General features: G+C 38.5%; 1 protein-coding gene across 9 annotated transcripts in view; it reads right to left on the reverse strand.

Moving 5' to 3' along the window:
• ATRX (ATRX chromatin remodeler) overlaps positions 1-15,179 on the reverse strand; it is a 310,126-nt gene that overhangs the window by 217,476 nt on the left and 77,471 nt on the right. For 7 of the 9 annotated variants that reach the window (XM_036306108.1, XM_036306101.1, XM_036306102.1 and 4 more), the window contains exons 3-6: positions 8,887-8,942; positions 6,989-7,041; positions 5,479-5,603; positions 2,621-2,734 (exon numbers count right to left, since the gene is read on the reverse strand). In XM_036306108.1, coding sequence (XP_036162001.1) covers positions 2,621-2,734; positions 5,479-5,603; positions 6,989-7,041; positions 8,887-8,942 — 348 coding nt within the window. The remainder of the gene's footprint in view (positions 1-2,620; positions 2,735-5,478; positions 5,604-6,988; positions 7,042-8,886; positions 8,943-15,179) is intronic. The other 2 variants (XM_036306107.1, XM_036306106.1) reach the window with 1 other exon arrangement.

The raw sequence follows: 15,179 nt of genomic DNA on the forward strand, positions 1-15,179 counted from the left end.
TATTTATTAAACATCTTCTATGTGCTTTTTGCACATATATCACTCAAGAATTAAATAAAACTAGGTGATACATTGAAGAATTTCTCCCAAATGTGCACAAGGAATCATATAGAGGATAGTCACTGCAGTATTAATTAGGAAATTCGAAAAAAACCGGAAATACCGTCACATTTGGGAAATAGTGGTTCACTAATACAACAGAATTCTACAAAGCAGTAAAAAATAAAACAACTAGATATACACTTACTGGCATGGATACATTTCAAAAACAATGTTGAATGGAAAATGTTGCAAAAGTATATATACAACATACTATTTTGTATATGTTTAAAAGAAAAATAAATGCTTTATGAGTATATGTACAGAAAAAACATAAAAACATGCATGGAAATCACACACACACACATACACACATACACACACACACACATATGCATGCATACAAACTTTAAGATAATCATTACCTGAAGGGTGGTAGGAAAGGGAAATTGATGAGAGTAAGACTGAACCAATATTTCAGCTAAGCAAATACTGTAAAATACTGAAATATGCCTTTGATTTATGTACTTGTTTCTATATGTGTTTTAAATTTTTATTTTTAGATATAAAATCTTAATGATTATAATACAGTATATACATAAAAAGGAAGCATTGTTGTTTTTGAACTCAATATATTTTAATAATTTTAAAGAGGAAACAAAATTATTGAGAAATATAGAAAATCAGATATAAAGTATATTTTCAAATAGTTAAACTAGGAAACGGATGTCAAAAGAGACTATGGTACTTAAAACAACAGTGGCTCCTAAAATGGTCAAAATAGCTATATCTTTGTGTCTAACTTTATTTCAAATCAATATAAGAATATTTTATATATAGTTTACATTCTTGACAGTTTCCTAAGTTAGGCTTCAATTTTTGAGCTAACTTTCCTTGGAAGTCTGAATATTAACTTGCAACCCAGTACTTCAGATCACTAGTTTACTCATACAAGTATATATAAGTGAACATAGTTAAATTTTCTGTGTGATTTATGACAGCTTAAAGATATACCAAATCATTCAGACAAAAACAAACATAAAAGATTTAAGTGCTACAATATGGCTATAAACATAGGTATTTCCTTAAGCACAATGTAAACATTCTTATACAGAACACTCAATAAAATGCTCCAGAAACTTATCAGCTCAGATCAAATACCAGCAGCATATCAAAGTGGCACTAGGAACACCCTCCCCAAAAACTTTGGTTCTTTTTTAATCTCCTTATCCATATTTCAAACACTGGCTGCTCCAGAGTCCCTCCCCAGAAGACACCATTTAGGTATTAATTTTAATACAATGTAGTACACTTAATTATGTGTCCTCTCTAGAGGACCCATAATCAGAAAAAAATAAACTCTTGCTACTGGTCCTTACTATCATTTTCTACTTGCCATTTCTCTTGTTTTTAGAATACTATTTAGTTTCGGCGAGTTTTGTTGCTGCAATAAGTAATTACCCTTCTATAAACTAGATTCTCAATAAATCTTTCTTATATTTGAAAGACATAGAACTCCCCATTGTGGACAAAAAAACTAAACATTTCCTTGATTTCCTTTCACAACTAATAAATTATTTAACCTGAAAACTGATCATAAATTTTATAAATACTGATATGTTTTACTAGTCCTATCAAGATAATCATACAGCACTGAAATAAAAATCTACAAAAAATTTCACCAATATAAGAACCATGCTATAATTTCACAATGAACAGGATAAATATTAAGCAGACACACATCCATTACACTTCTACTCAGAAATTTAGTGTCATGTTCTATCTTATAGAGATTGGTTCCTTTTATAGTCATGGATTCTGGCTCTGTTAATATGCCCCAAAAATACATATAGACACTATTTAAAAATCACAAACAATGGGATACATACTCCATTGTCATGAATTTCTAAATGAATTCTACTTATGCTAACTTTGTACAGATGATAAGCCAATATAATTGTGTGTATAAGTGAGAGTAGACAGACAAAGGAAGAGACGACTCAGAAATGTAGCTCCCTTATCTTTTCTACTCAACCTGCATTGCTATCCTTAGATCAATAGCTCTCCAACTTTAATGTACATAAGAAGAAACTGGGACAAATTTCTGACATCATCCCTAGAAATTCTAATTTGTTGGGAATGGAGTCAAGGGACTTGAATTTTTAAAAAGCACCCCAGGTAACACTAATGCAAATGTTCATCACTCTGTGAAACAATGTTTTAGATATGTATAAAGTTACATGAAGGCCACAGGCAAGATTTTGTCCAAATCTAAAATTATTTTGGGGTGAGGGAACACATAGTATTCTGACATATAGGCAATACAGAACTAACATGTGCAAGAAGGAAATGCTAATCTTCTAGAGATAACTTAATAGCCACTGAAGGCAAAGGTGTTTTGATAAATGGTATTAACCTTTTCTGCTTCAGAGCTCAGAGAGAATCAGAAGTTATTTTTAAGTAGTGCTTTTAATAAACAATGGGCAGAAGAGTGGAGGTATTTTTAGTAAGCACATCAGATTTTCCAATATGGTCATAAACAGCAATTTAAATTCATGTTTTCATTTTCATTTGTATTTACCTCCGCGTTTTTTGAGATTTTCAGTTTTCATTTTACTTCTGCTTCTAAATTCAGGCCCTTTAAAATCATCTTTGTCTTCATTCAGCACTGGCTCTGGTTGTACAATCACTGTACCTAGAATGATTTCATTTAAAAAACCATTACACATATTAAATGTGCACGTGAAGTACAAGACTTCAGTTCAGATAAAGCCAACATTGCTGGTACATAGTTTTGTTTCTTTCAAGCTTTCAATACTTGTATAAGGACCTCTTAAGTGAAAATAAAACAGGGAAATAGTAAAAGGGCCAGGTGTCAACAATCAGATTACTTTTTGGAATATTGCTCATAAAAATGGGAGAGGGAGGTATTATAAAGTAATAACATAAATGTGTGAATAAAGCAGAAAGTCTCAGCCCAATTCTGATTTTTATAGTGCCTATATGAACATCCATGCTAAGTTCCATAAAGAGTTTGTAAAATAAAATGACCAGATGGGAAATTTTAAAAAAAATACCCTATTCTTCTCATAATCCAAATTCTAAACTACAAAAAAAGATGTTTGAGGTTTCTTTTTATTTCTCAATTATAGTTGACATTCAATATTATATTATTTTCAGCTGTACAACAGAGTAATTAGACATTTATATAACTTACAAAGAGAGAAAAAGATTATTAAGAGATGTTTTATATTGCTTTGGATGAGAATAATGGGGGGCAATGTGAGAAGTTAATTCTGCTATTTTTGCTATAACTATTCTGAGGCCTTTCCCAACTACTATGTCAAAGTTTCAGTAACCTACAAAGTTCTTAAAGAGTTCCATACAAAAGGTTTCTTTGAGATACTTAAGTTTAAGTGCTCTAACAATAAACTGTAGGATGACTTCAATTGTTAGTCCCTATGGAAATATTTTAGAAAGACTATACTTTCTTAGCTATAAAGCATGTGAATTTAAGACAGGGGTTGTTCATTTAATTTTTCATTTTAATCTCTCAAGAAAAAATAAAGCAGGGATATAGAAAAAGGGTCCAGGTCTCACATTTATCTACATTGCTGAGCTTAATAACTGTGCATTATGGCAACAATTAAGAAAGTAAAACCTGGTAGTCAGGGGAGGTTCCCCTGACCCATGTGTCCGTGTTATTCAGCAAGCAGATTTTCGCAAGGAATAGCAATCTAGTTAAATGAATTTCTGAGAAAAGGGGAAGGAGACACAAAGGATTGAGTTTTTCAAACGAGTGAATTTACACAACCTCCAAAAAACTTAATCAACAACAACCATTTCACATATATACTCTCAGAGAAGCCACAGCACTTGAAAAAAGTTAAAGATTTATAACTAACAAAAAATATTAGGATTCTTTCCGAAGTTTCTCCTCTAAATGGAAGCAAAGCAGCAGAGTGGAAAGAGCATTCACTAGCTTTGGATTCAGGCAGACCTGGGTTCAAATTCTAGCTTCTCAATTTAAAGCTGAAAAAGTGCCTTGAGCTCTGAATTTGTTCCTTCATCTCTACAAATAGAAACAATATCTACCTTACAGCACTGTTCTGAGGGTTAAATGAGTTAATTTTGTAAGAATCTGGTATCTATACACACTCAATATATAATTATTAACAATAATTACAATCACCTAAACTTAACTTCATGGAAAGAGTTTATTTCTGGTTTAGTGGGAGAGTATTATGCTTAGGTCAAGTTAGTAACATCCCATACTAACTTTCTTCCACAACATCATTAAAAGAAAAATTTGAATTCCTAGTTCTTAGCTCACCCAGTGGCCATCATAAAGACACCCAGTAACAACCACTGACAATGAAGCAAGCCAAAGTGAATCACTGCCTATAGGACTCAGACTCCCATGTTAGCAGTTTCTGCCCTTGGCTAGCAAAACCATTATATAATATTTATCATAAATTATTTGCAAAACCATGTAAATGGTAGGCCCATCAATTTTTCTTCTATCTTTCTTCTTTCTCTCATTTACTCATTTTTCCTCACTTCATTCCTCAGCTACTGTAACTTCTAATTGGTCTTAGTCAAACAATGTCTTATCCTCCTACCCACCATTTTTTAAAATTTCTGTAGTCAAAAAACGTGTCATAAAAACATAAGTACAGACAGAGAACAAAATTTACTAAACGCTGCTGTCAAAATAAATTTGAAAAATCTGCTAAGAGCCATAAACTATTTAATAAAGAAAAATAATCCAAACTTTTAACTCTGAAACACCGTGAAATTACCAAAACCTTTGTCATTCTCTTATGAGGAAATCATTCCGCTCTCAGACTTGGACTATGAAAAACTCAAGATTTTCATTTGGCTTTTTTGACGCAATTCAATTAACTGTTTAAAGGTTAGAACTGCAACAGTCGAGAAATATGACAAGGCTTTTTAAAGGGATAATTACAAAAAATACACCTAAATCTATCTTTAATAGTTAACTTTAGCATTGACTCTTAGCAAATTTAAGAATACAGTAAAGCTAAACTCAGTTTTAAATGTTTTTGTTAAAAAGTTTTCAGAATATTCATTACGTTTTTCTACAAAGCAAGCACATTAAAATTTACTGAACCAAAACTTAATACATTAAAATTTTAAACCAACTTCCAAAATCATGTATAATGAAAACTAAAATCCCTTTTCTAGAACCCAATCGAAAGAGAAAGTAAGTATTGTTCTTTCAAAGCTGACTGAATATTCTAAATTAATAACCTCAATAACACATTATCATTACCATACTAATACATTTCCATCACTATTAAAGTGCCAGGTTGGTCCTTTACACACAGTTAACAGAAATCAAGTTCCAATTTTATAACAATGATTTTTTAAAATACATTTCAACTTAAATTCATATGAAAAAATAATACACATTACCTTTTGGCAAGCTTTGCATAGTAATATCATTTTCTGAATTGTCATTAGAAGCATCTTCATTTACAGTCTCATCCAAAGGTTTTTCATCATCTGATTCTACATACTTTGTTACAATTGAAGGTTTCCTATGAAAGAATTACGTCCATAGAATTATGGACACTTCTGACAATTGGAACAATACCCAAAGAATATAAATAACAGGTTTAGATTGAGCAGTGGCTCTTAAGCAGGAAAACAAATAAAAATCACCTAGGGAAGCATACATCTCTATTCCATATTACTGAAGATTACAACTCAGTAGGTAGGACCAGGACATGTACATTCAAATAAGCTACCGAGGGATTGTGAAGGAAACTCCCAGTTAAGAATCATTACTTAAGAGAATAAGTTAATAACAATCAAGCTGTGTTTATTAAAAGATATTCCCATCCTGTCCAGGTAGGTAAGCTGGTTAGAGCATCGTACAGATATCCCGGCTTTGGTTGCAAGTTCAATCCCCGGTAAGGACACATACAAGAATCAACCAATGAATGCATGAATCAATGAAGCAATGAATCAATGTTTCTATCTCTTCCTCTCTTCTCTCTCCCTCCTTCTCTCTCTCACTCTCTCTCTCAAAATCTATAAATAAAATTTTTAAATGATCCCAAATGCTTCAGAGCACGACAGTTTTAAAAAAGACAGTCCCACTGATCAGAAACAACAAAAGTCCAACAAAATAAATTGAAAACTTCTAATAAGAACTATACTACACAGCCCAGCCAGTGTGGTTCAGTGGTTGAGCATCGACCTATGAACCAGGAGGTCAGGGTTCGATTCCTGGTCAGAGCACATGGCCAGGTTGTGGACTCGATCCCCAATGTGGGACATGCAGGAGGCAGCAGATCAATGATTCTCTCATATCATTGATGTTTCTATCTTTATCTCCCTCTACCTTCCCCTCTGAAATCAATAAAAATATATTTTTAAAAAAGAATTATGCTACACAGTATAGTATGCATTATAGTATGCTTGGAAGTAGTTTCAGTCATTATGTACAATTCACTGGCAATTTTACACAGATAAGTATTTTTACCATTCTTTGATTTCCTTATAAATTCCTCATAACTATAATGGCTACCACTACCAATCTTAGACAATTTCGCATAACCCTAAAAAAACCATACTGCCTCATGAGGCATTCAATATTTCATCTCCCTTTTCCTCCTTTTTCAAAGCACATATATGATGTAAAATAAGTGATGTAAATATAATAAAGGCCACTAGCACCTAATAAATCCTCCCCAGAAAATTCAATAAAAATTCAAAATCAAAATGAATTAATAATTATTGAAGCCAAGTGATGAATAAAAGATTCATTATACTATTGTGCGCATTTTAATATGTATGTTTGTATAAAATAGTTTACTTGAAACAAGAGTACTTCAAGTAAGTTTAGAAAAAAGTTATTGTTAGAAAAAAATACAACCTGAAAAATAAATTAACTTTTTTCCCTGCAATATCAACCAACCTCTTTGATCGTGACGATCCTGATGATTTGGATTTTCCTGAAGAGCTAGATCCCTAAATGTGAGAAATAAATACAGAGGTGATTAAGACTTTCAAAGAAACACCCCTACAATTAACTAGTAACCTATGCCAAGACCTCTGATACAGTGATAGTGAGTGCGTGAATGTGTGTGTGTGTGTGTGTGTATCCTATATAATAAAGCTGTAATATGCAAATTGACCGTCACACCCTCACACAAGATGTCCAACCCCATGTGGTCAAAATGGCCACCCCATGTGCTCACAAGATGGCTGGCAGGGGAGGGCAGTTGGGGGGGACCAGGCCTGCAGAGGAGGGCAGTTGGGGGTGACCAGGCCTGCAGGGGAGGGCAGCTGGGGGTGACCAGGCCTGCAGGGAAGGGGAGTTGAGGAGGACCAGGCCTGCAGGGGAGGGCAGTTGGGGGTGACCAGGCCTGCAGGGAAGGGCAGTTGGGGTGACCAGGCCTGCAGGGGAGGGCATTTGGGGGTGACCAGGCCTGCAGGGGAGGGCAGTTAGGGGTGACCAGGCCTGCAGGGGAGGGCAGTTGGGGGTGACCAGGCCTGCAGGGGAGGGCAATTGGGGGCGACTGGGCTTGTAGGGGAGGGCAGTTGGGGGCGACCAGGCTGGCAGGGGAGGGCAGTTGGGGGCTACCTGGACGGCAGGGGAGCAGTTAGGCATCGATCAGGCTGGCAGGGGAGTGGTTAGGGGGTGATCAGGCTGGCAGGCAGAAGCGGTTAGGGGCAATCAGGAGGGCAGGCAGGCAAGCGGTTGTGACCAGCAGTCCCGGATTGTGAGAGGGATCCCAGATTGGAGAGGGTGCAGGCTGGACTGAGGGAAGCCCCACCCCCACCCAGTGCACAAATTTCATGCACTGGGCCTCTAACATATATATATATACATACATACACACACACACATACACACACACATATATATAATATTTTTCTAAAAGAAACTTTAAAATCTAATTCTCATTTACTCTCAGGTTTCCTAGATTTAAAATAATTTTCTGAGTTTTTACTAAATTGTTAATGTTAAATTTTAGGGGGTGAGCCTAGACAGGTATGGCTCAATGAATTAACCAGGAGGTCATGGTTCAATTCCCGATCAATCCCCAGAAGGGGCCATACAGGAGGCAGCCTATCAATGATTTATCATTGATGATCCTATCTCTCTCTCCCTTCCTCTCTGAAATGAATAAAAATATATTTTTTAAAATTTTTAGTGAGAGGGAAAGGATACACTTCTGTATCATGTTCTTAGCCCAAGTCAACAAAGACAAAAAAAGATCTAGAAGTAATCAGATCCCAACAGAGATAGGGAGTTTTAAGGATAAAAAATGTGTCATTTTCTCTACCCTAATTATGGCACAGAACACCTTCTACAATTTGCTTTAAAATACTAAATTTACTCTTACTTTGCCAGTATAATAAATATATTTTATTGGATTAAATATTTTATATTAGGTAAAATAATACCAAAATCATAGTGTAGGCCTGGGTATCATGTGAAGGACCCCAGGATAGATTCCTATAATAATGCTCAAGATACCCTGACTATCCAGTTTTGAGAGATCTCAGAATCATGGAATTCTGCCTGTAACAACCACCTTGATCACCACTGTTACAATATAATAATGTTCAAATATCTATCTGTTAGCAAGCCTTCAGTGGTCTGACTTTTGGTATACTGCTCAACCACAATAATAACAAAATCAATAAATATCCTTCTAAAAACGAACAACTACCCAAAATGAAGTAGCATAATAATACTTGGGTATAACAGTAAATTTAACACATGCATGAATTAAATAGACGTAATCTATCACATTACTCTAGTTGTTATTAGCAATTATTTTAAACGTTTCAAATTATTCTTACCTCTTCCTTGCTGTTTTCCATCATATCAGAGTTATTTCCAGAAACAATGATTTTATCTTTAAAGAGAAGAAATAAAAACATTATTTATCTCTTCAATCCATTATCAAACAGAACAGGAAAACCTACAACTCCACGAACACATTTTTTAATCTATGAAGCATGATAGTATTCATTAATTTATTCCTAGAAGAGTTGTCTGACTAAAATCACTCTTAAATTTCAAAAAAAGAGTAGTCTGGTAACAAACCATTCCCTATTATAATTGTCTAAGGTTCATCTCCTACTAAAAATAAAATCATACTATTAATAAATTATCTCTGCCCTAGCCGGTTTGGCTCATTGGATAGAGCATCGACCTGTGGACTAAAGGAACCCAGGTACGATTCCAGTCAAGGACACGTACCTTGGTTGCAGGCTTCTCCCAGACCCAGGCCCTGGTAGGGACAAGTGCAGGAGGCAACCAATCAAAGTGTTTCTCTCACATTAATGTTTCTTTCTCTCTGTCTTTCCCTATCTCTTCCACTCTCCCTTAAAAAAAAGAAATCAATGGAAAAATATCCTCAGGTGTGGATTAACAAACAAAAATAAATTAAATACATAAATGAATTATAAAAAAAAAAAATACTGTAAAATAACAGCAAACAAACGTAAAGAAAACACAGAGAAGGAAATAAAATAAAGATCAGAGAGGAAATTAATGAAACTGGGCATAAAAAAGCAATAGAGAAAAATCAGTGATACTTATTGTGGTCCCTCAATATCTGTCCCTCTGTGAATATCAAAATCCTGGAGGGCTCAAGTCCCTTATATAAAATGCTGACATATTTGCATTTAACCTACACACATCCTGCCATATACTTTAAATCAGTGGTTCTCAACCTTCCCAATGCCGCGACCCTTTAATACAGTTTCTCATGTTGTGGTGACTCCCAACCATAAAATCATTTTTGTTGTGACTTCATAACTGTAATTTTGCTACTGTTATGAATCGTAATGTAAATATCTGATATGCAGGATATATTTTCATTGTTACAAACTGAACATAATTAAAGCATAGTGATTAATCACAAAAACAATATGTAATTATATATGTGTTTTCCGATGGTCTTAGGCGACCCCTGTGAAAGGGTCGTGCGACCCCCCAAAAGGGGTCGCAACCCACAGGTTGAGAACCACTGCTTTAAATCATCTGTGAATTATATACAATACCTCAAATAATATGACTGCTACATAAATACTTGTTATATTGTATTGTTTATGGAATAATGACAAGAAAAAAAAACTGTACATATTCAGTACAGATGCAACCATTACAGGCCTACTACATAGTACCCATCACCAAAAACATAACTTTTTTTTTTTTAATATATTTTATTGATTTTTTACAGAGAGGAAGGGAGAGAGATAGAGAGTTAGAAACATCGATGAGAGAGAAACATCGATCAGCTGCCTCCTGCACATCTCCTACCGGGGATATGCCCGCAACCCAGGTACATGCCCTTGACCGGAATCGAACCTGGGACCTTTCAGTCCGCAGGCCGACGCTCTATCCACGGAGCCAAACCGGTTTCGGCACAAAAACATAACTTTTTTTCCAAAAATGTTCAATCAATGTTTGGATGAATCCATAGAAACTATATAGAGACCCACACTGTCATGATTTGAAAAGATGAACAAAATTGACATAGTGTAGACTAGATTAATCAAGAAAAAGAGACAAACCTCAAATACTAGAATCAGAAATTAAAGACAGGATGTCACTAACTATTTTAAAAGGGGAGATTGCCCAGCCAGGTGTGGTTCAGCCATTGAGCATGGACCCAGGAACCAAGAAGTCACCAGTTCAATTCCCATTCAAGGAATATGCCGGGGTTGCGGCTCGATCCCCAGTGGGAGGCGTGCAAGAGGCAGCCAATAGATGATTTTTCTCTTGTTGATGTTTCTCTCTCTACCTCTCCTTTCCTCTCAAAAATTGAGAAGAATATGCATTTTAAAAAGGGGAGTATATTGAAATATCTTAAACAATTGTACACCAAAAAAATTAGATAACCTAAATAAAATGGACTAATTCTTAAACAAACACAAAATACTGAAACTGACACAACAATAGACATTGTGGTAGATTAAAAATGGCTACCGAGTAAGAGGATGTTTACTGAGGGACTTTCTGAAAAACACTGCTGGATGCTAGGGGAAAAATTAACTTAAAAGTGTCTGTATTCAAGATGCTCACATTCTAACGGGAAAGACTGGTATATAAACAATTAAAATACAACTAGAGGGACAGTGCATGAAATTCGTGCACTGGGGGGGGGGGTGTCCCTCAAACCAGTATGCACCACCTCCAATCAGGGACCCCCTCGGGGGATGTCCGACTGCCGGTTTAGGTCCAATAACCTGTGGATTGGACCTAAACCGGCAGTCGGACATCCCTCTCACAATCTGGGATTGTTGGCTCCCAACTTCTCGCCTGCCTGCCTGCCTGATTGCCCTTAACCGCTTCTGCCTAGCAGCCGGAGTACCCCCTAACCCAGTGATGGCAAACCTATGACACGCGTGTCAGAGGTGACACGCAAACTCATTTTTTTGGTTGATTTTTCTTTGTTAAATGGCATTTAAATATATAAAATAAATATCAAAAATATAAGTCTTTGTTTTACTATGGTTGCAAATATCAAAAAATTTCTGTATGTGACACGGCACCAGGGTTTTTCAAAATGCTGACACGCCGAGCTCAAAAGGTTCGCCATCACTGGCCTAACCACTCCCCTGCCAGCCTGATCGACGCCTAACTGCTCCCCTGCTGGCCAGATCGCCCCCAAAAGCCCTCCCCTGACGGCGCAGTTGCCCCAACTACCCTCTCCAGCCAGCCAGGTCGCCCCCAACTGCCTTCCCCTGCCAGCCTGGTCCCCCCCAACTGCCTTCCCTCCCCTGCATGCCTGGTTGCCCCTAACTGCCCTCCCCTGGCAGCCTGGTCGCCCCTAACTGCCCTCCCCTGCAGGCCTGGTTACCCCCAACTGACCTCTGTGCCAGCCCAGTCACCCCCAACTGCCCTCCCCTGCCAGCCGGGTCGCCCCTAACTACCCTACCCTGCCGGCCTGGTCACCCCCAATTGCCCTCCCCTGCAGGCCTGGTCCCCTCCAACTGCCCTCTCCTGATAGCCTGGTCGCCTCCAACTGCACTCCCCTGAAGGCCTGGTCCCCCCCAACTGCTCACTTGCTGGCCCGGTTGCCTCAGATGCCCTCTCCTGTCGGCCCAGTAGCCCACAACTGCCCTCCCCTGCAGGCCCCGACCCCCCCAAATGCCCTCTCTCCCCTGGAGGTCCAGTCGCTCCCAACTGCCATCCCCTGACGCCTGGTCTCCCCCAACTGCCCGCCCCTGCAGGCCTGGTCGTCCCCAACTTGCCGGAAGCTGGTCCATCCTTGCTGCTTGACACAGTCGCTGCAGGATAGAAACATCTGCACAGCATATGTTTCAAGGGACCTGGCGTATATAGCATACTGTTCTTAATATGTCTGCTCCCCTTAGCGCTGTGTGTTTTAACCAAGGTCACCTCTCCGAGAAAGGTTGTTTCCCCAGGTAGGGATTTTTCCCTGAAGTCAGGGAGGGGATGAAACTCCTCAACTAAGTGCCAGGCGGGTAGTTAATCACTTTAACTACAAACAATCATGCTTAAGCTACATAATCTTTACTCCCTGGAATGGAGATAAGAAACGCCCTAACCTTTGTAATAGAAATTGACAGGATTAAAACCAACTGGTATAAATACGGATGTAACAAGACAATAAAAAGCAGAACCTCTCTGGAGATCCAGACCAGAACTTGGCTGGAGATCCTGGCTGGAGATCCTGGCTAGGCTGCTGATCAACTGAACACTGTCTCCGTGTCCTTCCTTCTTCGCCGACTCCATCTACGCCTTTGGGAACCCCTGGACCTGCTGGGGTTGGACCCCGGCACCAACTGCCCTCCCCTGCTGGCCTGGTCGGCCCTAACTGCTCTTTCCTCCAGCTCCAGTAGCTCCCAACTGCCCTCCCCTGCAGGCCTGGTCGCCCCTCACTGCCCTCCCCTGCCGGCCATCTTATTGTGGCTACCTTGTGACCACATGGGGGCGGCCATCCTGTGAGAGGGCATGATGGTCAATTTGCATATTACCTCTTTATTGTATAGGATGTGCTGAATTGATCTCAAGTGACATGGAAGAACGAGGAAAAACTTAGTTAAGGAAGAAAGTAATGTTTGAGCTAAGACTTGAAGAGTAGGAAACCTCAGGAAAAGGTGTGGGGTGAGTGAGAAGGGAGATTCTCCAGCAGAATTCCAGTAAGTATAGACACAAGGGAGTGCAGAAGATCAAGGCAGGCAGGGAATTCAGTGTGACTAGCACAGGAGAAGCTGGGACTGAGATGAGACTGGAAGAAGCAGACCAGGTACAGGCTACAGAAGCCCTTTTATACTTTGCAAAATATGTGAAAAGGCTCTCAGATTTTATTTGCATCTCTGGCAACACTATGAAGGATGGTTTCAAGGATGACCAGTCAGGATTTGAGAGAGAGTGATAGAAAGGGAGTTAAAACCTGATTCCTTTTTAAAAATATTTTTGAATGACAATAAGGTACCATCTCACATCTGTCAGAATGACTATTATCAACAAACAACAAGTGCTGGCGAGGATGTGGAGAAAAAGGAACCCTCGTACGCTGTTGCTGGGAATGCAGACTTGTGTAGCCATTGTGGAAGACAGTATGGAGTTTCCTCAAAACATTAGAAATGGAACTGCTGTTTGATCCAGCAATCCCACTTCTGGGACTATATCCTAAGAATCCTAAAACATCAATCAGAAAGAATATATGCACCCCTATGTTCATAGCAGCACAATTTACAATAGATAAGATTTGGAAAAAGCCTAAGTGCCCATCAGCAGATGAGTGGATTGAAAAACTGTGGTACATCTACACAATGGAATAGCACTCTGCTGTAAAAAAGAAAGAAGTCTTACCATTTGCAACAGCATGGATGGATCTGAAAGCATTATGCTAAGCGAAATAAGCCAGTCAGAGGAAGATAAATATCACATGATCTCACTCATTTGTGGAATATAATGAACAACATGAACTAATGAATGAATATAGAATCAGAGTCACAGAAGCATCGAACAGACCGTCAAACCTCAGAGGGAAGACAGGGGAGGGAGGGTAAGAGATCAACCAAAGGACTTGTATGCATGCATATAAGCATAATCAATAGACGCAGACAATAGGGGGTGAAGATTTGTGCTGGGGGACAGGGCAGGCTGGGAGAGGTCAATGGGGGGAAAGTTAGACATATGTAATACTTTCAACAATAAAGTTTGTTTTTTTTTAAATAAAATCGTGGTTCATTTACACTATGGAATACTATGCAGCTGTAAAAAAAGAGGGATCTCTTACCCTTTGGGACAGCATAGATCAGTGATGGCGAACCCATGACACGCGTGTCAGAGGTGACACATGAACTCAGTTTTTTTGGTTGATTTTTCTTTGTTAAGTGGCATTTAAATATATAAAGTAAATATCAAAAATATAAGTCTTTGTTTTACTATGGTTGAAAATATCAAAAAATTTCTGTATGTGACATGGCACCAGAGTTAAGTTAGGCTTTTTCAAAATGCTGACACGCAGAGCTCAAAAGTTTTGCCATCACTGGCATAGATGGACCTGGAAAATATTATGCTAATTGATATAAGCCTAACTGAAAAAGACAACTATCACATGATCTCAATTTATTCATGGAAGCTAATGAACAAAATGAACTGACCAAGAAAATAAGACTCAAAACATGGAGGAATGGAACAGGCTGACATTCCTCAATGCAGGGTTGGGGGAACAAGAAAAGATAAACCAAAGAACTTATATACTTTCTAGAGCCCCGGTGCATGAAATTCATGCACAGGAGTGGGGGGTCCCTCAGTCCGGCATGCACCCTCTCACAATCCAGGACTGCTGGCTCCTAACCACTCGCCTGCCTGCCTAATCTCCCCCAACTGCTCACCTGCCTGCCTGATCGCCCCTAACCGCCTCTGCCTCAGCCCCTGCCCACTGTGGTGGCTGTCTCTGCCTTGGCCCCCACTGCCGCGGCTTCATCCGGAAGGTCATCTGGAAGGACGACCAGCTATCCGGTCTAATTAGCATATTACACGTTTATTATTATAGATATGCACAGTCCATGGATACAGGCAATAGGGTATTGAAAATCTGGCGGGTGGGGGGGATGCATGGGAGATATCTGTAATACTATCAACAATAAAAAATATATTTAAC

Source organism: Myotis myotis, unplaced genomic scaffold (genome assembly GCF_014108235.1).
Source record: "Myotis myotis isolate mMyoMyo1 unplaced genomic scaffold, mMyoMyo1.p scaffold_m19_p_4, whole genome shotgun sequence".
NCBI classification, from domain to species: Eukaryota; Metazoa; Chordata; class Mammalia; order Chiroptera; family Vespertilionidae; genus Myotis; species Myotis myotis.